The 26,281-nt window shown below is 37.4% G+C and overlaps 1 protein-coding gene across 3 annotated transcripts in view; it reads left to right on the top strand.

The window, feature by feature from the left end:
• The window catches only part of Xrcc4 (X-ray repair cross complementing 4), a 243,229-nt gene that overhangs the window by 100,257 nt on the left and 116,691 nt on the right, over positions 1 to 26,281 (top strand). For all 3 annotated transcript variants that reach the window (XM_042261598.2, XM_006980469.4, XM_042261599.2), the window contains exons 5-6: positions 1,298 to 1,450; positions 2,904 to 2,995. In XM_042261598.2, the coding sequence (XP_042117532.1) occupies positions 1,298 to 1,450; positions 2,904 to 2,995 (245 nt within the window). The remainder of the gene's footprint in view (positions 1 to 1,297; positions 1,451 to 2,903; positions 2,996 to 26,281) is intronic.

Raw genomic sequence — 26,281 nt, 5'->3', positions numbered from 1 at the left:
CCTGTCCCATTGAACTCACTTTATCTCGTTAATGTGTACTGAACATCTCTGCTAGGCACTGAGAGTAAGGCACTGGGTATAATACACATGTTCTGTGGTCTAGTGGAATGACAACCTCAGTACAATTCACGCTAGAAGAATCTGCAGTGAATAGTTCCAGAATAGCATTGTTAGATGATCCTTTTCATCTCGGAATACATTCTCTGTATTGTTAAATAGGTGGATTGTGGGACATTAAGGGCCTATCTGAACAGTATCCCATTTTGACAATTTCATTTCGAAGAATTTTATTGTAAGATATGCTTTATATAGATGTACATATTTAATTATTGGGACACATGGAATACATATAAAATACTTTTAGAAACATATAGAATAAGCAGTGTTATAAAGATAAAAACAGGCAGAACTTGACTATATTTAAAAGAATACTTTCAGTGAACTAATTTGTGTTTAAATTTATAAAATAGGAATTTATTCAAAACATGTCTACGTACACACCAGGTATATACAACGTTTACTAGTTTGCCTTCTTTCTATATCTTGGGGTATTAAGACAAATGAAATCCCTTGACAATTAAAGCATTCCAGGAAGAATTTGAAATACAGAGGCTTTTATCCTTTTTTCTTACATATCTGAAACTGAAGATATATTCTTCTTGACAAATTTATCATTTCTGTATTGTCTTCTTGCAAATATCAAGTGGTATAATTGAGTTCATAACATGTGTTTCTATTTTTGTTTGGGTGTGTGCATGCATATGTGGTGGGTTATAAAGACACAAATTGATAAATTATGTTCTTGTGGAACAAGTCATAGTCTGAAGACAACAAATTGGCTGTATTGCTTTAATATAAAATATGCTAGTGGCTTCTATTACAGTAATATTAATATACTAAGGAAACCGTACATTTGCTTGTTTGAAGTTCTCATGAAAATATTATTTTTTAAATAAACTACATATGATTAATTTATTATGTTTGAACATTTAGTTAAAAAAGCTTTATTTCTATCTATTTTCATTCTTTGTTTTAGAACATAAATTACAAATATTAATAACTAGTATCTTCTAATTTGTTCATTTCTCTCCTTAAAACATTTAAGTTTTAGAAAGCATGTATAAAATGACCTTAGTTATTTTTGCTTTCAAGTTTTCTTGAAATCATGAGAATGAGATTGAGATTGAATATTAATGATATAAAATTAATATTGAATATTAATGATATAAAATCTACTTGACTTACAGTTTGTTCACTTGTTTGATTTTTTTTTTTTTTTTTTTTTTTTTTTTTTTAGATTTGAGAAATGTGTGAGTGCCAAAGAAGCCTTGGAGGCTGATCTGTATCAGAGATTTATCTTGGTGCTGAATGAGAAGAAAACAAAGATCCGAAGCTTGCATAAGTTGTTAAATGAAATCCAGCAGCTGGAACAGAATATGAAACCTGAAAGGTACATCCTTTTTGCTCCCCAACATCAGGTGTAAATCTAGGGAGAATGTCTTTACAAGCTGATGGCAAGGTAGATGCCAACTTTTAGAATATGGGTTTTGTTTGTTTGTTTTGTTTGGGGGTTTTTTGGTCTTTGGTTTTTTTGTTGTTGTTGTTTTTTGTGTTGTTTTTGTTTTTGTAGTCTGGGTTTAGACATTCTAGCACAGGCGAGTGCATTCTCCACAAAATTTCTCCATGATTTCCATGGTATCATTTAAAGTACAACATACAATCATAGCCTATAAAGCTGGCATGGGGTTTGTGGTGGTTTGAAAGAAAACAACCCTCGAAGTGAGTGGCATTATTAGGAAATGTGGCTTTGTTGGAGGAAGTGTGTCACTGTGGAGATGGGCTTTTAGGGTTCATATATGTTCAAGCCATGTCCAGTGAGACAGTCTACTTCCTATTGCTTCTGATCAAGATGTAGCCAGCATTATGTCTGCCTGCAGACCTCTATGTTCCCCACCATGATGGTAATGGACTAAACCTGTGAAACTGTAAGTGAGCCACCCCAATTAAATGTTTTCCTTATAAGAGTGGCTGTGGTCATGGTGTCTCTTCACAGCAATAAAAACCCTAACTAAGACAGGATTTAATTTATTTAATTCTTAGACATTATGAACTAAGAAATATATCAGTTAAGAAAACCTTGCACTTCCTCCAAGGCTGCAAGTTGGTTACACATCTGTAATCTTTACATCTAAGCAGTGTTAACTTTAGATCCAGCTAATGAATGCTAAATACCATGGGGCATTCATGTTGTCTGATCAAAGTATGTTATTTTATTCTATTATTATCAAGTTTTTTTTTCTTTCTGTAACTATCTGTATACTTGATTCTTAAGGGAAACATCATAGATTACAAGTGGCTAGTATAGGTTTGGATAATTTTAAGTGTTTTTAGTTATTAATTCACTTAGATTAGATTCAGCTGTCTTGAACCTGAAACGAAGCATAGGTTTTCAAATGCCATAGTATAAAGAAGGTAGCAGTTAATTTTAGCCTTTCCTAAGTCAGATCCTGTTCTGGCATTGAGGGCTATTTACATATGGTACCGAACAATCATATAAGCTCTCTATTCTTCATTTTGGGGACAATTTAGTGAAATGAAGAACTGCTTTCAGATTTTTTACAATGCTAATGACTGGCCCACAGAGATTAGAAGAATAAAATGTGGTAAGGTAATTAAGTAATTAATAATAGTAAACATTAAACAGCCATTTATAATTAAAATAAAACCTCTTTTATGGGACTTATCTCTAAGTGATTTTATCTAAATCACATAATTCTCTCAATATTTCTATCTGAGCAGAACCTTTTTTCCAGGAACATTTGTTTGTATTTGCTTACTGGTAATGTAAACAGTTAGCCACAGGTGAACTGATGATTTCCAGTTCTGCCTTTCTCTGTTTCCAGGGAAACTACATGTTCTGAAAAACCAACTGACCAAGATGCAATTTATGATGAAAGTACTGATGAAGAAAGCGGAGCGTCTGAGCCGGCTACAGGTGAGAGGGTCATCCTTACCTTGTTTAAGTTGTCACTTGGGCTTACTACTATAAATAGAAACCAAAGTAAAAAAAAATATGATAAAAGGTTTTCTGTAAAATTGATCAAATATTTTTAGCCTAGAACTTTCAGAACATAACATTAAAGTTAATGTTCACCCTAGACTGTAGCAGTTAGCCACAGCCAGGCAAAGCAAGCACGCATACATCCATACACTAGGGCTGTCTATTCACTGTTAAAGGAACATGTATAATGAGAAGCAGGACGTCATCATGTTCAGTATCACCAGCGCGGAACTGGTTCCTTTCATCTCTGAGATCTTATGGAGCTGGGACTCTGGGTAGCGTTGGGTGAGCTTGAAGTCTTCCTTTCTGCTATTTCATGGAAAGGATTAAAATGGACGGAAATAAAAGATTTCTAGGGCATTTTTCCAGCATTTTTTATCTTCATGGTCTTTCGCTTGTATATTATGGTTTCAGATTTTGTGATTTTTCTGGGTTTCCTTTCTTTTTGTATGTGTGTCTGTGTAGGTGTGTCTCTGTGCTTCTATGTTTTCTTTTGTTGTTGTTCTGGTTTATTTGCCTGTTTTTTTTTACCAAAGAGAAAATAAAGGATGCAGTTGAGTGGGTGGACAGATAGGGAGGATATGAGAGGAGATCGAGAAGGAAAAACCTGCTCAGAATATATTGCATAAAAATTATTTTCAATTTAAACAAGTCCAAAAAGGACACATACAAGGAGGAAGGCATCTTGGTTTTCAGTTTATAAGATTTATAAGCCTTATTCAGTCCTGTGACTCACAGTCCCAGCAGGTATTTAATCCTATCAGCTATTTTATAGATTTCGGGGGCAGTAGAAGTAGGGAACTCATGTAACACTAACACAATTTTGACCTAAACCCAATATAAATCCATCTTTAGAAAAGATGTATATTTTAAAATATAATCTTTTGATTCTTTGAGAATTTCATGTATCCTTACAATGTGTTTTGATAGTATTGAGCCTCTGCTCCTTGTCCTAACTGTTCCAGATCCACTCACTGCTCCTCCCCCAGCTTAATGTCTTGTGTTTGGTTGGTTTTTATCAACCCACCAAGTCCAATTTGGGTATGTATGTATATGTATATATATATATATATATATATATATATATATATATAGATAGATAGATAGATAGATAGATATAGATATAGATAGATATATATATAGATAGATAGATATAGATATAGATATATATGCGTGTGTGTGTGTGTGTGTGTGTGTGTGTGTGTGTGTGTTTCATGGATGTGGGGCTACCCACTGGTTCCTGGTCAACTTACTCAAGGCCCTATACTTGAAGAAAACTGACGCCTTCTAGAAGCCATGTCAGCAGTTCCTTATCTAGGAGTAGGGTTCCTCCACACTGGAGTATTGGCTGGCCTCCTCTTATATAGGCAGTTCCAGCTGCTGTGAGTTTGTGAGCACAGTGCTCCTGTGTGGGGCGTTTACCCACCAACCCCACAGCTCCGCAGAGTTTTCTTGAGTGTGAGCAGCAGGAAATATTAGATAGAAGGATTTATTGTGGAGAATTTCACAGAGATAAACAGATAGAAAATAAAGGATAGCCTTGAGAGGGCCTGGAACCTATTCCAATGGGCCTCGACTGTCTCTGCCCCAGGGTTTTTATAGAGATGCCAAGGGGTGGAGCAAAAGACCTCCTCCCCCAGCACAGCCAAGTGCAGACCATGTCAGACACCTGCACTCAGGCCCGTGGTCCTGATCATCCTCTATTCGGACCTGCTGGGTAAAGCCACGAGGAACCCGAGAACGGGCTCCCACACTCCTGTAATCTAGGAGACACTGTACTGTTCCATTCCTTCCCAAGCTCTGGCTCTTAAAATCCTTCAGTTTCCTTTTTCTTTAGTGATCCCTGAGCCTTTAAGGAGGGGTTCTGATAGATAGGTCCCACATGTGACTAGGTAACACACAGACACTTTATTCTCTGCACTTTGACCACTTGTGGGAACCTCGATGTAACATGTCAGTGAAATGGATGGAATAATGTGGGATAGGAGTTAAGGGAATCACAGATGAGACCACAGACATAAAGAAGCCTAAATTTCAAAGGAAAAGGAGATAGACTAGCAACTGGAGGGAGAAGTAAAGAAAGGGAGAAGAAAAATATGTTTGTGTACTGATAGGAGCCAAAGAGCGTGTGAACTGGATTGTCTAGGACACGGAAGGTTTGCACAGTGATGGTGAGTAGGGGAAGTGAGGGAACAAATCTCTAGAAAAGTGGAGATTACGGGAGGGTTATTAAACTAGCTAATTGATAAATCAAATTTTATTTAGTTTGCATTATAACACAAATGCACTTTCAAACATGAGAGTTTTTATCATTTAAAGGAAATAGTTCCTTTACATTTTCCCTACTTCAACAATTTTATATAGTTTAATCAAAATGTAATTATTTAATTTTCCTCCTTCCCTTTCCTCTCTCTGTGCCTTCCCATGTCCTCCTCTAACTTCTTCATGCTGCTCTCACACTCAGATTCATAGCCTCTTTTTCCCCAGTTAGTTTTGCATCTGCCTATCCATTATATATTTATATGTATGCACAAATATATAAATACAACCTGCTGAGTTTGTTTTTGTTTTATATATATATATATATATATATATATAGTTTTAAAACTATTTCAGTAGTAATTAAAATTCAAAAAAGAAAATCTATGTTCTTTCCACCTTTAACTTTTCAGAATTTTTAATAATTTCAGTGGACTTTGATTTTGTTCTTAAATCTAAATAGCATATCTCACCCACACATATAGAGGATAAAAATTATTGATGAGAAATATATCATTTAATTTGTATACATGAGATTAGGAACTTTTATGTGTTAAACCTATTCTTAGCAAAGCTTGAGTATAAATTGTACTATTTTAAATTTGGTAACTTTTCTCTTTTATCTTAGTTTATTTCGTATTTTTCTTTCATTTTATGTGTCATTTATATAGACCCCACTTAACTATATATTTAACATGTAAGCCTCTGGTTTTTTGTTTGTTTGTTTGTTTTTGAGGCAGAATTTCTATGTGTAGCTTTGGAGCCTTTCCTAGAACTCACTCTGTAGCACAGGCTGGCCTCAAACTCACAGAGATCCGCCTGCCTCTGCCTCCTGAGTGCTGGGATTAAAGGCATGCACCACCACTGCCCAGCTATTTTTTAATTATTTGGTCTTAATAAAAATGAATCACAGATCTGAAACTGTTGATGTTGAACCACAAACTTGATTCCACAGATCCGAGAGGAAGCCTTCTATGTTAGCTAACAGATGGGCCTCTGTAGATTACCAGCTTCTACAATGAGGTGTTCTGCAGCCTGTGATACGGCTTATCCCATGGGGCAGGCCACAGTCGTTTCACTGCAGGTCTCATGTTCCCTGTATTATGGCTGTGAGCTCAGTCTGGATTGACTCTTCTTGAACTGCTTCAAGCACTTTAGTGGTGAACCAAGCTTCCCTGCAATGGCTCTGTTGTCAATCCTACGGTTTCAGGTCTGCCTGCCTTCCCTCCAGGAAAACAAGTGGGAGACGAGTCAGGGAGGATTGCTGGATTTACTCTGTCTTTCAGAAAGCCATTTCTAAAAGTGTGTGAATGTATAGTTTGGTAGTAATTTTATTGTGTGACTTTTGTTATTAGTTACTAAAATTCCTACAGTCCTCATGAGTTGTTTACAGGGTTGCCCTGGTCCTTTGCGATGACTAAAGTTCACTGAGGTGCTCATCTTTCACTGATTCAACCATATTTATTTCAAGAGAAAGATATATTTAATTCTTTTTTTTTTAAGGTGGAGTATCTCTATAAAAATTTATCTTTCCTAGAACTCACTATGTAGACCAGGCTGACTTCAAACTCACAAAAATCCTTCTCCCTCTGCTTCCTTAGTGCTGAGATTAAGGGTGTTTGTTAACACACCCGGCAAGACCAGTTTACTTTTATGAATTTATCCAGAAGTAGGATCTGGATATTGTAGTTTGAAAGAAATGAGTGTGCAATCATTTTATGGATAAAAAAATAATTTTCTTGCCTAGCGTTTAAAATTTTCTTTGTCATTAGGGCTGATTTCATTATCCATTAAAGACTAACTCCTGAGAAGTAGTGTAGTCTCATAAACTGTATCGTGCTTATATAGTATGAAATTATATAGCATAAAAATTTCTTGCCGGGCGGTGGTGGCGCACGCCTTTAATCCCAGCACTCGGGAGGCAGAGACAAGCGGCTCGCTGTGAGTTGGAGGCCAGCCTGGGCTACCAAGTGAGTTCCAGGAAAGGCACAAAGCTACACAGAGAAACCCTGTCTCAAAAAAACCAAAAAAAAAAAAAAAATTCTTAAAATGCTAGAGATAGAACTCAGTGGTAGGGCCGGGCGGTGGTGGCACATGCCTTTAATCCCAACACTCAGGAAGCAGAGGCAGGCGGATCTCTGTGAGTTGGAGGCCAGCCTGGTCTACCAAGTGAGTTCCAGGAAAGGCGCAAAGCTACACAGAGAAACCCTGTCTTGAAAAACCAACCAAACAAACAAACAAAAAAAGAACTCAGTGGTAGAGTGTGTCCCAGCATGTATATGGCCTGGAGTTCAGTTCCCAACATCACATAAAATAAATGGATCTTAATGTTCTTGGGAATAGCTTATTACATAAGAGATTTCCATGTGTCTCAGTTAGAGTTTCTATTGCTGTGAAGAGACACCATGAGCACAGCAACTTTTATAAAGGAAAATATTTAACTGGTATGCTTACAGTTTCAGAAGTTCAGTCCATTGTCATCATGGCAGGACATGGCAGCATGCAGGCAAACATGGTGCTGGCTACCTTTTGATCAAAAAAGCAACAGGAAGTGGTCTGAGACACTGGGTGTGGCTTGGACATATATGAGACCTCAAAGACCACCCCTACAGTGACACACTTCCTCCAAAAGGCCACACATACCCCAGCAAACCCCATCTTAATAGTGCCACTCCTTATAAGCTTTGGAAGCCAATTACGTTGCAACTACCACACCAAGTATCCCTAAATAGAATAGGCAATACAATTCATATTTTTCTATAGCAAAGTTGACTTCCCAAGATGTTGATGTCCAGAATTTTGAGACAGCTTGAAATAGCATTCATGACTTCATTGCTAAAATTATTACGGCATGCTGTAGCCCTAACGTTGGTAGAGTTTTTCTTTTGTTTTAGATTAAGGTCATAATAGCTAAAATAGGTGAAATCACTACAGTGAAGCCTTGGATTACAGAGAGAATTGGGCCGCATTCATTCCTATATAACTGATTCTAATGTCTCATTGACTTTAAGAATTTTCTAGGTGTTCTTCGTTTCCCCTGCCTCAAATTGTTTTTTTGTTTTGTTTTTCAATTAGAACCTGAAGCGTTATTATAAATACTGTGAACCATCCTTCTGTATAGGAAAGTGTGTTTTTGTATCCAAAATGAGAAAACTTCTTAGTTTATTTTAATGAATAATAGAATCTCACAAAGCAATAGTAAGTTATAAGTGCCCAAGTATCAGATATATTGTAATGACCAGTTTTTTTTCATTCTGAACTCTTTTAATTCAGAACTGTATTGGCACTGAAACAGTAGAGCTATATATCATAATAAATTTAATTATATATGAACACTCTTAGAATTTTAATCAGTTCAAACCATTTCAGGTCTTACTATGGTATAAAAAACAAACAAATTTGCTAGAAAGCTAGATTAATTTCATAGAGATTGGCTTTTTCTTTTGAAACATTTTGATCATATGTTTAATCACTGTCAACTAGCCATCACATAAAGAAGAATATGTAAGATTATTTAGTTTTAATAAACAATTAGTGTATTTGAATAATCATCACTTTACTCATGGAAATGGGCATTATTTCTTACCATTGCATAATATTTGAATTAGCCTTACTAAAAGATCAAATACAAAAATACTTTTCTACTATGTTTTGCTTTTCTTTCAGTGCAGATTAAAACACACAAATATTGAAAACAAATAAAGAAGCTTTCTGTCTTTGCATAATTATTCTCTGCATAATTATTTGCTCAAGATTTAGCACATTAGTTTAATTAATCCTGCTTCTTAGCCAACAGGAAGGTCCCTGTATAATTTCTGTCAGTCATTTGGGTTTCTACTTAGTTGCTAGGCTTCCTGGAAGGAAGTGTGGTTATAAAATAGCCTTTTTGAAAATAAATGAATGGCCATGCCAAACAGTGGATGAATACTGATACAGTTGCTTTTAAAAATAGAGCAGAATCTACAATTTCTAAGTATCAAAGGGCTTGTTGGTTTGAACAGTGAATCTCCACTCACACAGGGTAGAGCAATGTGTACTGCCAAAGAGATTACCCAGAATCCTAACCCTGGAACCATAAATATGCTCTTAATCTTATCCAGCATCCTTATCATAGATATATTTATTTAAGAATTCTAAATGGAAAGCTCAGTTTATCAAAACCTATCTCTGTGCTGAGAAGACAATTTGGGTTGTTTCATAGCAGGAGTGGGGTTTTATATGTAAGTATCACTGCCAGGAACTGCCTCATACATATTATTTCAGAGGGCCTGGAGTCCTAGGAAGGTCAGTACATTACCCTTGGCCACATAGAAGAATTTTTATAATTGCCTTCTAAAACAATAAATTAGCTACATTTGTAACATATGGTTGAAATATAAAACACTTGGAATTTCCTAACAGTGAAAACTGAGCCATTGACAGGATGGTATTGAGGACACTCAGTTCCTGGAGAGATCCTGTGTGTAGGTATTTGCTTGAGAGACTGTCTTCATCATAAGTGGAACAAGTCAGACTTCATGCAGCTTGCAGAGAAAACTTAGATGGACATGTTTCTAATGACATCCTTGCTCTGCTGGGTAATTTCTTCATATTACTTTTTAAATATCTTTTACTATATGTGCACTGTATTTACATCACTTCTGCACTTCTTTCAGCCAAATTCATGGCCTCTTTTTTTACAGTTACTGTCGTCATACATATGTGTCTGTTTGTTCATATGATGATCTATAAAATATATATATAAATGAATGAATATATAAATATAATCTGGTGAGTCTATTTATTGTTGTTTATCTTTATTTTTAGAGATGACCACTTGGTATCGTCAATTAAGAGTCTGTCCCCCCTTTTGGGGAGGAGAATGGCTGGCCCTCTCTAGCATTCATTAATTGTCTGTAGCTCTTCATCTAGAAGCCAAGAGAGAGACAACCATGACCACTCACCACCGGTGAGATTTCCCTGTCAACATTGGCATGGCAACTGGTGTTATAATTTATGTCTTGTTAAGCAGACAAACTGTTTTGACACCCAGGGTGCAGCTTCCCTGTCGTATGTAGACTACACAATCTGCTAACAAACGTGTTTGTCCCTCGGCCCTCACAGTGTTTCTGCCCTGCTTCCATGATGTTCTCTGAGCCTTAGATACAAGATTGTGTTATAGGTATATGACTTCCTGGACAAGTATTTTCACGTTTTTGTGTGTCCCTGAAGAAACACAGAAATTATGTTTGAATTGTCTCTGAGTATAGATAGTAAGAACTGCTGGCATCTTTCTTTTCAAAGCAACAGCCCATCAGAAATTGATGAAACAAACCAACAGAACCATGTCAGAGCACCCATGAAGGGCAGGCAGGAACATGAGACCTGCTTAGACTTGAAGGCTAAAACAGTGCGGATAGTAACTGGCAGTGGGTTGCATTTTTATCCAGGACTGCCATTCTTGCTCTGTGCCCCTTTTGTGAACTTGGTATGGGCATTCTCATGGGACCTGGCAGACCAGAAGGATTGGCACTAATTTGCATGGGACCAAAAAGGCTTAATTGATCTTCCCAGAGGTTGAGGTCCACATCTGGTGGCATTTCTTGCTGGAAGTAATGATCTTGGCAGTGGTGAATAAATGAGTTTTCAGCAAAAGCAGACATGCAGAGAGACAGGAAACCAGGATCCATACCCAGTTGGGGAGAGTGAGCAAAGAGGGAATAGAAGCTTCAGATTTTCCCCAGATGTGGAATATAGTAGAAAAAGACTTCAAAGCACAATTCAAATATTTGAAGAAAACATGCTTAAAGAATTAAAAGCGAGTATGATAATATGTTAACATGGAAAGATTCTTAACAAGGAGTTCTAAGTTATTATTTAACAGGTACAGAATGGGAATTTTCCATGAGAGTGTTTCAACAGGTGCCTCACGACGGCAGAAGGAGAATCAGTGGACTTGAGGTTGATGAATAGAGTGTGTAATCTATGAGAACAAAGAATTAAAAAAATACCAAAGAAAAGATTCTCAGAGGCCTGGGGGATATCCTCCAGTGTGCTGATAAAAGTCCATATAAATGCATGAAGAGAAAAATGTGAAAGCTAGGAAAATGCTTGAAGAAATAATAGCCAGATCTTATCAAAAATAGTAAGTATTCAAATTATCTAAACCCTAAGTAGCATAAGTCCAGAGATTCATACTGAGACATATAATCATAGCCTGAAAGCCAGGGCCAGAGAGAAGGAGATTATCCTGATAGCCACTGTCCTTCCACTGCCTACAACCTGCACAGGGCCTCAGGTGGTGTTAGCTCATCATCTGGAGCCTGGTGCAGATAGAGGCCAGAAGAAAAATGAATGACATTAATGCAGTTAGTCTGAAAGTAGAGAGAAAACTGTGAATCCATAATTTTATATTCAGTAAAGTGTCTTTCCAAATGAAGAGAAAGTAAAACCATACTTATTTTCAGTTTCTTAGGCTTAACCCACACTTACTCCCACTTACACACATGCATATGTATACCACACTAGGATCCACATGAGCACAAACACATGGTTCTTATCGTTCTGGGTCAAGCTTATTGTAATCCTTTCCAGCTCCACCCACTTTGTGTACATTATAAAATTTCATTTTTATAGTTGAGTAAAATTCCAGTGTGTGTATGTAACATTATACTAAAGACGAGAACAAGACAGGGATGTTCAGATATTGTGGAATAGTACAAAAGAAACTCCAGACAGGAAAGCAGAAAAGAGACCAAGAAATATGCAAGCGTGGGCAGGAAAGGAGTGAGGGAAGGAAGGCTGAGGAGAAGGGGAATCCACTAGAAAACATGTGAACATGCTGTCACTATACCTGACATTGTATATGCCAATTTTCAATTAAATAATATGAAATGAGACAGTCATTGGCAAACTATCTTATCAGGAACACTAAGAGAAATCCTTCAGGCTGAGGTAAAATAATCACAAATTTTAGTAGGAATTACAGAAAGAAATTAAATCACCAAAGCATGAAATATATGAAATAATAAATACAATATATATCTAGAGAATATAATACTTAATCACTTGATGTCCTTGACATAAGATTGGACAATAAAGTTAATGTAATACTATGAGTGAGCTTAAAACAGAGATACAACAAAAAGCAATAACAGAGTAAACCTGCCATAGAATTACATAGAACAGTGATTCCATATTTTACTAGCAGCCTAGAGTACATCAATAGATAAAATTATGCAGTTTGTAATTTAAAATATTGCCACAAAAATTTCTGGGCTCTGGTGGCATCCTAGTAGTTTCAAAGTTTAACTATTTAAATAAGTTGTAACAATCTCTGAAAAATTGTTTCAGAAAATAGAGAGGTTAATACTTCCAAATAATTCTGTGAAGCTGATATTAGCATAATGTAAAAGTCACAAGTAATAGAAGAAATTATAGAGTAATATCTTTCATAACCAATGATACAGAAACTAATCAAAATATTAGCAAAGTGAAAACAGAAACAGTAATTATATATCATGCACAACTGATTTTTATCTTTTCTGATAACAAAAGAGTTTGCATCTTAAAATTCACCAATTTACCTTACATTGCTAATACACTAATGCACACACAAAAATGAGATTTCAATGTACAACCCGCCCCTCCAAAAAAAAAAAAAAGTACCTGGACTTGTCCACACACATTACTGGAACATTCGACAAAATGGGAATATAAAGGAGCTTCCCCAGCCTGATGAAAGCATTTGTCAGAAGCTCACAACTTTATCATAGTTAACGGTGAGCTCCTGGCTAATACCACCCCAATATCTGGAAAAAGAGAATGTCTGCTTTCATCACCTCATCACTTTTGTCAACTTTGTATTGCAAATTCCAGCCTGAACAGTTACTTGAGAGAATAAATAAAAGACATCTCGACAGGCTAATAGTAAGAACTATGACTTTATTGATATGATGCTATCAGCCAAGAAACTGAATTAAAGTAGAGCCAGTCAATGAGTAAACCTGGCGTCAGTGTGTGATAACAATGCATGAAACTCAACTGTAGTTCAATAAATTTTCAATGAGCAAACCAACAGAAATCAAGAAAATAGAGAGTAGCCTCAAGAAGAATAGAGTTGAGAATACATCCCTACTGATGAGCATTTTTTTTAGCATGAGGAAGGTCCTTGATCCAATCCCAGCTCTGTAAAGATAGTGATAATAATAAGTTCTGAAGACTAAGTTAAGGAACAAACAAACAAAAAATCAAGAACGTGTATACTGAAAACCACAAATCATGAAAAAAAGGAAATGAATAAGTGGGAAAGCATCTGAATTTATTGACAAGAAATTTTTATTTTGCTTAAAGTCAGCCCATTATATCAGATTTTAGTTTCCACACATCCATAACAAAAATCACAACTAGTATTTTGGCAAAAATTGGCATGCCCATCTTAAAATTTAAACTGAAATGGAATAATTAAAATATTCCCAAAAGCAAGAACCAGAACTTTAAGAGTTACTACAGAGATGGAGAAATTAAGACATTGTAATTTTACCATATGGATGGCCATTACATAAATTGAACAGAATTGTCAGTGGACAGAATGTCATGGTTCTGTTCAACTGATCCTTAGCAAAGTTACCAAGACAACAGAGGAAGGGTAGTTTGATTTTTTTTTTTCTATCTTAGTTGGACATTTATTATCTATTTGAAAAACAAATTAACTTAAATATTTGCTCAACATGTTTCCAGAACTAGCTCAAGTAGATCATAGGCATAAATAAAGAAAAATCTTAGTTCGTATCTATAATATCAAAAGTAAAATACACCGGGTTGTGGTGGCATACGCCTTCAATCCCAGCACATGGGAGGCAGAGCAGGCAGATCTCTGTGAGTTCAAGACCAGCCTGGTCCATAGAGTGAGATCCAGGACAGGGACCAAAACTACACAGAAAAACCCTGTCTCTGAAAAAAAATAAATAAATAAAACATGTACTAGACAGAAATGGACTGTATTTTATCATAAAAACTTTTGTAGCTCATAAGGACACCATTAAGTAAATGCTATAATTTAGGAGAAAGCATTTGCAAGTCCTGTGTCTGACAAGGGACTTGTTTCCTAAATAAAGAACCCTGTAACTAAATAAAAAGAAAAGAAGCAACCTAATTAATGTTAACAAAAGACTTGAATTGGCAGTTCATTGAAGATGATATAATACTCACTAATCGCTAACAACCAAATGGAAATCTGTCAAACAATATTAGTCATTAGGGAAATATAAATTTCCCAAAATAAAATCCAATACTACTTCACAGAGATACAGATTAAATCGAGTACTGGGAAAGATATAGAGGAAATTGACCTGTTACACATTGCTGATGAGAAAGGAAAACGTTCCAAACACTTGAGAAAAGCATCTTGCAGTATCTGTTTTTCTTTTAAAAAATTATTTCATGTGTATGAATGTCTGCCTGTGTGTATGAGTGTATACGTACTGCATGCATGAAGAGCCCATTGAGGACAAAGTGAGTGAGTATGAGTACAACTCCTAGGACTATAACTAAGGGTGCTTGTGAGATGCAGAGTTGGTGCCGGGAACCAAACTTTGGTTCTCTGCCTAAGCAGTAAGTGCTCTTAACCATTCAGTCATCTCTCCAGCCCCAGGTTTAGCATGGTTTTTTTTTTTTTTTTTTTTTTTTGTATTGGCTTTTCCTGTTTTTTTTTTTTTTAATAGAGAAAAATTTATCCTCCAGTATTTTCATGAATCAGAAACATAGACATGGGCTGCCTGCATCTTAGTCATGAGGCACAGAGCAAAACTCAAGGAGCTAAGTGAGCTCTACTTGAATCTGGACTGTGGAATCTTCAGTGATTGTTGGCCGAGTCTGATCTGTGATTGTCTGGAGCCAAGGGCAGTTATCAGATGATAAAGATCTTGTCATTAGGCACACTATAGGACCTTCTGATCTCTATAAATTCAGGAGGATTTGTAGATTGACTTTGTTGTTTGACAGTTCATTCATATAAACAATGTTTTTATTACTCTTTTCACACATCCTCTTACCTCCCCACATCCAGATCAGTGTTCCCATCCCATCCCAACAAGTCCCAGAACCATAACTTGGGGGTTTGTTTCATTTTGTAACTCATTCAATTTAACCTGGCCCTCTGTGTAACTATTAGACTGACAATGTCCCTCTGATTTGGGTGTGGTCATCAGTGGGTGTATAACTGAAGCAAAGATCCCCCCCCCCACCTGCCCCCTCTGAAATCTGTCTGGAGCTAGTAGTTCAGCAGTGAGTAGCAAGGCCTCAGGAGCCTTGCCTTTATCCATGTCTGACTGTTGAGATGCCTCATTTTCACATAGATCCAGTGCATGGAGCCACAAGTGCTGAGTGTTCCTGACTCAGAGGCTGTGTCTGCATTGGAAGATGACCTTTTTCAGCCTTTCTCCCTGTTTACTAGCTCTTACATTGTGTATCATTTCAAACTCAAAAGATCTGTGAACACTTTTCCGTGAACGTTAGTTTTAGAAGAAACCTATGTGAGAAACGCTGTCCCTGATGGCTTCAAATCCTGAGTACTAGCGTGAAAATGAGGAAGTCTCTAAATGGGATGAATATTTCCCAAGGGCAGAGTTGCTGTATTCCTATGAGAAGAAGATGTGTACTGAATATGAGAGGGGGATCTTAAGATAATAGATATATTTTCAAAGTATAGAATGAACCCATGAGAATATTAAACTTCAGAATACACAAAGACCTATAGGAATTTGGAAGGCAGTTAAATATGTTGTTTTGCCATTATAATAAGAGGAATGCACTGGAATTGGCTTAAGAAAAATGTTAGTTGATAGAATAAATAGACATGAATTGTAGAAACACTGCACAAATTCTCTTTTATTAATATCAGATTGATTACCAATTTGTAATTCCGAAGTTTTTAGAGGATAAGTCTTTATTTGGGGTTATGTGTAAAATAATGCATGTATTTGCATGTATTATTTAGCTACAACTGCTCACTGTAACAAACTGGGTGTTGAAAAATAGAAATATATTTGCTCATGGTTATGGGGGCCATAGATCTAAACACAAGATATTTGCAGAGTAGTTCTTCCTGAGGGCTCTGAAAAGAGGATCTGCTCCAGGCCTTCGTGATGGCCTGACCTATAGGCTACTATCTTGCCGGTGTTGAAGCAATCATGCCATCTTACCTCTGTCTCTATCAAAGACACCTTTAAAACAATACCAGCCATATTGAAGTATGACCCACAATATTATTATCTATATAAATACCATATCTTAAGGTTACATTCTTATGTACAGACTTTAGAACTCTTAAATGCTTTTGCTTTCTTTTAGGTTTAATTGTGTATGTGTGTATACAAACCCCTCATCCTTGGTCTCTTCATATGGAGTTTAGAGGAAGATAACTTCTCTTTTTGCAAATGTGGGTGTCTAGCATTGCACTCAGGTGTACAGGCTAGATAGCAAGTGCTTTTTCTCACTGAGCCGTCTTTCTGAATTGTGAATTGTTTGTTTTTGTTTTGCGTGTGTGTTTTTTTATAGAGGAAAGGTAAGAGTTACAGTTCAACCAATAGCAATAAAAACGATCATTTTTTTGGAGCAAGGATCCAAATTTTGTTCAGTTTTTTTAAAAAGGACTCAGGACTATATTAACCTACAAATTAGTGTTTAATCTAGAAAGACTGGATTAGGATACTGCATGAAAACTAAAGCTTGGAGTGGATGTTTTGTTGAGATAAGAAGTGGCGTAGAGCCCCGGACCTGGTACCACTGCCTAGATGCCTCCCAAACAGATCAAGCCAATTGACTGTCTCACCTATTCAGAGGGCCTGATCCAGTTGGGGGCCCCTCAGTCTTTGGTTCGTAGTTCATGTGTTTCCATTCGTTTGGTTATTTGTCCCTGTGCTTTATCCAACCTTGGTTTCAACAATACTCACTCATATAAACCCTCCTCTTTCTCACTAATTAGACTCCCAGCGCTCCACCCAGAGCCTAGCCGTGGATGTCTGCATCCAGATTCCTCAGTCCTTGGATGGGGTTTCTGGCACAACTATTAGGGTGTTTGGGGCTCGTTGCATGAGTTAGCTGTTTGAAACCTGGGACTTATACAGGGACGCTTGGCTCAATCTGGGAGGAGGGTACTGGACCTGCCTGGACTGAGTCTATCAGGTCGATCCCAGTCCTCGGGGGGAGACCTTGATCTGGAGAAGGTGGGAATGGGGGGTGGGCTGGGAGGAAGGGGCGGGGGGGCAGGAAGGGAGAGAACAAGGGAATCTGTGGCTGTTATGTAGAACTGAATAGTATTGTAAAATAAAATAAAATTTAAAAAAAAGATTACCTTTCAAGATAAGTAAGAAAAAAAAAAAGAAGTGGAGTAGAAACACTCAAGCAGAAAGCTGAATTTCTTCCTTTCTATTCATTTACCTAGAGATCTGGCTAGAATTTTATTATTCAGTAAGGTAGCACCTAGCCATGTGGGACTATTGAGGATGAAATTGTGGGTTTGTACAAATTGCGATATGCTGTAACTATACTACATTATTTCAAAATCTTTTAGTGTAACTTATTATTAAAAAATAGTAGAATATGCTTCTTAGTGCATTTTTTTTGTTTTTTTGTTTTTTTGTTTTTTGAGACAGGGTTTCTCTGTGTAGCTTTGCGCCTTTTCCTGGAACTCACTTGGTAGCCCAGGCTGGCCTCGAACTCACAGAGATCCACCTGGCTCTGCCTCCCGGGTGCTGGGATTAAAAGCGTGCGCCACCACCGCCCGGCTTTCCTTAGTGCATTTTTATATTATATGTTAGAATACTATTTTGAATCTATTTAGGCATATTAAATATTGTCTTCTTTGTAATGCAGGTCTTTTTTCCACCCAAAAAAATGTTTTGGCACTAAACTACAAATTCAATTTTCTTTTTATTTTAAAAGTGTGCCTATTACAAAGTTAATATTTCCATCCTTTGTATTTAGCCACATTGTAAAAATCAAAGACTCATATTGTTTCCTTTCAACATACTGATCATGATGTCTGTGCTAAATGTCCCATTTTATGCTTATTCTGTAGTTATAGAATAGATTTGTGTTATGATAAAGAAAACAAATTGAACTACCAAGTTTTGTGAAGCTTTTAACTTAAGTGAATATTTAGTCCCTTAGTTCTAAGGACTCGTGTTTAAACCTGACTGTAGACATCACTGCATAGACTTAAATATATAACCCAATTAGTTGTAGTAAAACAACTTAAGGGTGCCCACATCCAGAGCTGCAGTTCAGTGGAAGACTCCCCCTGGATGAGGCCTGGGTTCAGATCACAATACTAAGGGAAGAAAACAAAGTCTGAATCACTTATGAGTTATCCTAGGAAAGGGAAGCTTCACATCTACACTGATCCTTTAAATCAGACCATAACTGAGTTGAAACAAAAGCTGGTGTGAACATAGCAGCAATCTCGAAATCAGCTGAAGCGCAATAATGCCATATATAGAATTCTCACCTTTGTTACTGTGACAGGGAGCTCTACCACAAGCAGCACATCTGGTCCCTTAAGCCAATTCATCACTGTCACTTCTAAGCCATATTTGAGATCAAAAGGATAGAAAAGGTTACCATGCTGAAGTGTTGGAGTGCTGCCAGCCCACCAGCATTGATGCAATGCTGGCTGCAGCTTCACTCTGAGAGCCTGGGATGTGGGAAGGATGGATATCAGCAGGCTCGCCAGACAGAGCCGAACGTGTGGTGTGTGGATGAGAAGCGTCCCAAGTAGGGTGGCCAGATGAAAGTCACAATGTGAGACCCAAGCACCAAAGTTAAGCTTGTGGTAAAACTGAGGGATGGGGAGCAGAGTAACACTACTGAGAGCTGGGACTTTATAAGGAGATAGATACAAGATGTTTTGTAGCATGTCAAAACAGGAAAGAGCTTAGGGTACTGTTATTCTGTGATTTAAATGAATGAACCAGATAAAATTAAATGTTATAAATGGATGATTCCTTTTATGACGTAAGCTGTATATTCTGGTTTCCTTTGGTGTTAAGTTTTTCTAGTAATGTTGTATATAAATGCCTAGAACTGTAATAGGACCTCAACAATTCCTTATGTCTTATGCATGGTTCACATTCTCCATCGCTGTCATTTGTGTGGCTGCTTCTTTTTCCCCCAGTGCTGAGAACCAAACCCAGGGCCTTGTGCTTGCTAGACAAGCACTCTACCCCTGATTAAATCCCCACCACCTGTGTTGCTTTTTAAAGTGCATCTTTGTGACTCTTGGAAGAAGATGATGTCTATGATGGGTGACAGTGTGTCTCTGTCCCTTTGTATCTACAGGGGATTATATCCAGTGTCTCTTGTAGAGGCCAAACTCTGTGATGTTCAAGTCCCTTATATAACATGTATTGTATACACACATCACCTGCTCATAGCCTCCTGTATGTTCAGTTGCTGTTTGCTGGCCAGTTTCCTTACCTACACACTCAACCAACTTCACATCAACAGTATTGTTTTTAAATTGTCTAGCAAAAACAACAACTATTTATACAAGATTTATACTACATTAGTTATTTTAGGTAGTCCAGAGGTGATTTATATCATAAAGCTGAATGTATTTGATTATATTAAAATATTACACTATCTTGTATAAAGGAATTGATCATTGGATGATTTTTTTTTTTTGAGATAGGATTTATTTGTGTATCCCTGGCTGCCCTGGAACATGCTGTGTAGTTACTACAGGTCAAACCATTCACATCCTTAGAATTTTTGCAACTGAGAATCTGTGTATCACTAGAGATCAAACTTTAATAGTATCATGTCTGCCAGTCTAATTTTTATATTCCCTATGGTACACAGAAACAGAGATCAGCTCATTTGGACATTTAATTGGCATATTATCAACACAACTTAAGTGCACCAAGAGGCAATTTGAGGAAACAGAAAGATCCTCTGGAACACAGAAACTATATGTAGTGTGCTCTCCTTGTCAGTCATGATGTAAAATTCTGTTACCTATCACTGGAGGTTTTTAAAAGGATTAGAAGGGAAATGGAAATTTGGTCCTCGCATGAATAGAAACAAAGAATTTCCCTGTATGAGCTAGACTGGCATTACGAGGCCCTGGCACATGTGTTGATCTCTCAGACACTGTTTGGATTGATAGTGTAATGGCTACAATATGCGTTAAGAAAGGGTATTAAGTGAGCCTGGATGTTTTCTTCAGTATGGCATCTTGGTGACGTTACTGTTGCTGGACCCAGTGGACATGACAGCGATGACAGAAGATCCAGTGTGTTCCAGGGTCACTCACTGAAAAGACCACTGATGGCTTGTGAATAAAGAGTTACCTGTCCTTCTTATGAATGCTCTTCCAGTGGTTTTGTTTGAGTGGGAAAAGTTAAAATTAAATAGCAGCAGGAAGATAATTTTGGATGAGAGGAATATAAAAAATTTCTTCATTCCACTATAATTACTTAAGTACTTTTTTGTTAAAGATAGGTTTTATAACCAAAGAAATTTCAAAAACAATGAGTTAATAAAAATTGAAGTTTCTTTTACTTATAAATCACTAAGTTTAATGTGGTTATTAAAAGCAGTTTCATTAAATCAGGAATGTAGATAGCATGCATCATTTTCTTTATTTCAATATTTGCATTGTTAAAAAGTTAATTACTTTCCAACTGATCATAAGAATGAAAATTTAAAGAGAGTAACTAGTTATTTTTTACTTTGAAATTTGTCCTTTTACCATACAATTGCTTTTTTTAATATTACGTCTGTAATGAATAATGTATGCTCAAGTAAAGGCTTCTTTACTTTTAACTACTCATTTGTCTTTTTATGAATTTTCATACCCTAACTGGTTTCATTGTGATACTTCTAGCATTTATAATCAGGAGTTATAAAATTATGAAATGTCTCTTATAGTTTTTAATACTTTTTGTGCTATTTCTAGCATTATTTGGAAGGTATCAACATTATATTTTTAAAAACAAATATTTAATAGTGTTTACTTTGGGAAGCTTACAAACATTAGTTTACTTTTTCCTGAGAAGCTGTTGTCACTCATTTAGAAAATAATATATAAGGTTTATTACTGTGACTTTACCTTTTGAATTTTTTCAAAGTTTTTAAAATTATATTTTCTTATTTTTTTAATACATCCCAACTGCAGTTTCCTCTCCTTCCACTCCTCCCAGTCTTTCCCTTACCCCCACCGCTTCCCCCCCCCCCAGATCTACTGCTCCTCTGTTTCCCATCAGAAAAGAGCAGGCCTTCAGGGATATCAGCCAGTCTTAACAGTATACACTAAAACTAGGCACAAACCCTTAAGGCTGGACAAGATAACCCAGTAGGAGGAAAAGGGTCCCAAGAGCAGGCAAAAGAGTCAGAAGCACCCCCACTCCCACTGTTAGGAGTCCCACAGAAACACCTCACTAACAACCATAACACATTTGCAGAGGACCTAGCACAGACCCATACAGGCTCAGTGATTGCCACTCATTCTCTTTGAGCCTCAATGAGCCCTGCTTTGTTGATTCTTAAGGATTCTTTTTGGGACTTTTCAAAGGAATAGCAAGCCTACTCTTGAACTCTTACTTTGCAGTCGTATCATATAGCTTCCCAATGTGAAGTAAAATTGGACTTTTTTTTAACCATTGGAAAAAGCATTCATAAGGGCAGTTGTTTTGATGATTTTACACCTCTCCCTCTCGCTCTCTCAGTGCATTGTTAATATATACACACACGCCCCCGCTGACCCTTGAGTATCTTCTTTCCTTTCCCTCTGAACCCTTCTTTCTACCAGAGTCGCTACACCATTAAAGAAAAAATGGTTTCCACTTCCTCTACAATACATGCACCAGAAAGGGATGGGGCCTTGCGGGTACCTCCCGTATTTATGAAGCAAGTCAGTCTTGGGCAGGTATCCGTTACTGCTATGTGTTGACAGTTGCAGCGACAGTACTGTCTAGACAGGCTTTCCTGACACTTCCTCTGCTCCAGCTCTTGATTTCTTTCAACCACCTCTTCTGCAATGATAACTGTACCTTAGGGAGGAAGACAGTGATGCAGATATTCCATTTAAGAATGAGCACTCTCAAGTGTTTAATGAAAATGTATTTAATCACAATGTGTATTGACTGCCATTTCTATATTTCATATCTATTACAAAGGAAATCAGGATTAATTAAAACATTCTTTTTAAATTTCTTTTTTAAGTGACATTCTCTCTTTTATACTTCTTAGCCCTGAAAGAAACCAAACACTTCCATATTTTTTGTTGGCTTACCAAATATTAGGTGACCATATGATTTCTTCATTCACCCTTCATTATCCATGTATCCATTGGTGAACAATAGGCTTATTCCAGTGATAACCTTCATGGCTAAATAATGCTACATGTAATAGCCATCACTTATTAAACAAAAATCACGGGGCCCAGTGTGGAATATCTCTTCATGGCTTGTTTGTAAGGGAGGTCCCAAAGGCTTCCCAAACAATACAAGACTCTTCATTACTCTTGGTTACCCATTAGAATGAGTTGATAAGAGCCTGTTGCTAAAGAAACCACACACTGTGGTGTATGATGTGGAGAAATTCAGCTTGAAAGGACCTGGGAGTTTTCTCCCTGCTGTCTAGCTTCCCTAGACCCAGAAGCTTCAATACGGATGGCCAAGGGAGAACAGGCATCGGTGGTCTTACCCCGCTGAGGACCTGTAAACTGCAGCATGAAGCTGCCAGGAAAGGGGTGCCTACTGGTAAAATAGCAGTGCAAATGTCATAAGGAGAACCCAACATTCTCTGCTTTGTATGGGCACCCATTTCACAAGAGGAAATTCATTACTGGTACTGTAAATTCAGCCAAAAACCCATGAGCGAAGTTGTGTTATGCCTGAGGGGGTGATCTTAGTATTGGTGTTTAACTAAATTGGCATAGCACCAAAATATCTTCTGAATATTCCTTTTGATACCTATATACAGATGGTCAGTTTTAATCAGGAAACTTGCCTTCACAGGGAATGGTGCTGAATGCAGAGACACAGGGCTGTTTATGGTGCTGGGGATAAGTAACAATCAACCCTAAACAGGACATTCATTGCACCCTCCCTGAGGCTCAGGGAACAATGCAGAACAAAGTTACAGGAACGGGAAATGTAGGAGCTCTAGGATTCAGAGGGCTATGAAATGTCATCTTATGAGTGTGTGATCATGATCCTGTATTATTAGTGGGTGCCAGAAATGGGCCTGCACAACACGGAGCCTGTAAATAGTCTGTCATAGATCAGGGAGGATCAAGGTGGCCTTCTCACTGATGCACTATTGGCTACTGATGGATTCTGGAGGAAGAGCAGACATTCTCCTGTGATAAACCCACCACACGCTGGTGGATAGTTCCAAACCATAGTCATACATAGCCCTCATTAAACTGAGTGCATCACAAAACAGCAACAAAAGACAAAAATGTGGGAAATGGGCTCATGCAGAGGAAGTGGGGCATGATGAGGTGGGATTGGAGTGAGAGTAAGAGAGGGTGTCTTATTTAGGGTTTTTATTGCTGGGAAGAGACACTAGGACCACGGCAACTCAAAGAAAGAAAACATTTAATTGGCGTGGCTCAATTACAGTTTCAGAGATTCAGTCCATTATCATCATCATGGGAGCATGGCTATGTGCAGGAAGAGGTGGTACGGGAGTAATAGCTGAGAATCCTATGTCTTTCAGACACGAGGAAGTTGACTGAGACACTGGGTGGTATCCTGAGCATAGGAAATCTCAAAGCCCACCCCCACAGGGACACACTTCCTTCAACATAGCCAAACTCACTCTAACAATGCTACACCATCTAATAGTGCCAATCCCATGAGATTATGGGGGCCAGTCACATTCAAACTACCAGAGAGGGTGAGAGTGCAGTAATCTCAATGTACTGTATATATATATATGTATGACATTAAAGAACTTATTTAATGAAAGATTTAAGAATTTAAGAAGAAAAATGGAATAGCATCTACTAGTTACTCAAACAGCCTTTTATAAACACATGGTCAGAAAATCTTTTACTCAAAGCCAAGTTTTTATAACTTATATCACAAAGTGTGATTGGCAGTTTTATGGTAGAATATGAAAAGCATTGATTTGAGAACCAAGGATGCAGGGGTCACTATTTTATTAGTGGTTTCCTATTGCTTATCTTCATGTTCAGAGACCAAAGAGTTAAAATTAAATCATGAGATGTAAGAGTCTAAGAACTTACTAATGTATTCAGTTATCTTTTGGAGGGAAAAGTAAGATATTTCTTGAACCAGCAGTTCCTAGTGAGTCTAAAGATTTCTTGCTATTCTGCTGTAAGAATGCATTTTGCTTTGGTGAGGTTCCTTGCCTGAAGTTGTTCCACCTTCCTGCTTAAATAGCACATACATTACAGTAACCCATGTACTTTAGATGGCACTGCATTTTCATGTAAATGAGTATCCTGTTTTCTTTGTGTATATGTGTATGTGTGCATGTATCTGCATCTGGTACCTTGGAGCTGAGTGACGAGCATTTATGAGTCAACTGACATGGGTGCTGGGATGTGAATTCTGGTCCCCATGATAATCAGCACGTGCGTGCTTTTAGCCAGGAGCCATCTCTCCAACACCCTACTTCTGTTCTCTTGCTGCACTGACAGCAGTGATGAAAATGTAAAAGGCATGTGTGTGAGGAGATGCAGGACAGCTCACTTTAATGGAAATCATCTGAACTCTGAGCTGAGATCTCATGTCTGTTCTTCTCTTTGAAACTGTCAGTAGTTAAGAAGACCTCTCTGACACACATATACCAGGCACGGATTCTGAAAGTCATACATATGTACAGGAACTTGTAGTTTGTAGAACACAGACTACTGTTATTCTTAGGAGTTTTATTCTTGTAAGCAAGAGTTTATAAGTTGGAAAATAAATTTGACTCACTTGTCTTTGTTCTTCTACTCTCTGCTTCTTTACTATTTCCAAAAGACGCATGAGCTAATATGTGTTTTCCCACACCACCCCTTCTTTTTCTTGCCGACAGTAGCATTTTTAACATTTTATAAGTTGTGACCAAGTTCTTTGTAGTGTGATTGAATATATTTGAGACAAACACAATAAATGAACTTTAATCCAATTATTTTTTAAATAGCCTACCTGCTGAGTTGTTTTAATGCCCTTTGTAAATTGTTGACATTATTTGGACTCTTATTGTTATCTAGTATACCATGAAGACAGACTAATAGTTTATTTGAACACAATTACATAGCTAAACAAAACCAGCATTCAGTACTTTAATTTGGCACAATTAAATCCTCCTAAGTGTTTCAGGAGGATAAAGTACGGTTTTTACCAGTTGTTTTTCTCCAAGCCTTATGACTTTTCCTTAACATTGTGTTATACCCAAATTAGCCTGAAAGACACCATTCTTCCTCTGCTCTTTGGCTAGTGTGCCACTTACTCACACATGCACAAGGATGAATTATAAACTGCCTGGGAGAACCACTTCCCTGCATTTGTCATTTATTTTAGCTCAAGTGAGTCACAATTACTTTGGCTGTTGGGCTTTGCAGCATTCGGTGAGGTGCCTTTAGTGACTTACCACACAGTGTGCTCCTTTTAATAGCAGTTTACCCGAGTTTAATCTAGCTGTTGGATACCACTCCTAGTAACAGTCTCATCCCTTATTATCCCTTTCTTTCCATGAAACTATCCTGGGATATTGTTTAAAGGCCTATGTGCAGACTGTGTCTCCATAAAATATTTCCATAATAATAGATAGCTACAATGTCCTGCCAGCCTTACATCAGTCAGCTTTTACAAATGTCTTTCTGCAGTCATGATGTTTAGCAGTGCTGTTTTGGTTAATCGTATGCTTGCCTGAGTTTGAACTCTTAAGAAAACAGTGAACCATGGTTTACCATCCCAGCCTTGGTGTAGGAGTTTACATTTACCAAGGACTGCGCAAATT

The sequence above is a fragment of the Peromyscus maniculatus genome, chromosome 15 (assembly GCF_049852395.1).
Source record: "Peromyscus maniculatus bairdii isolate BWxNUB_F1_BW_parent chromosome 15, HU_Pman_BW_mat_3.1, whole genome shotgun sequence".
Classification (NCBI taxonomy): Eukaryota; Metazoa; Chordata; class Mammalia; order Rodentia; family Cricetidae; genus Peromyscus; species Peromyscus maniculatus.
This window is presented reverse-complemented; position numbering and strand designations above follow the sequence as displayed.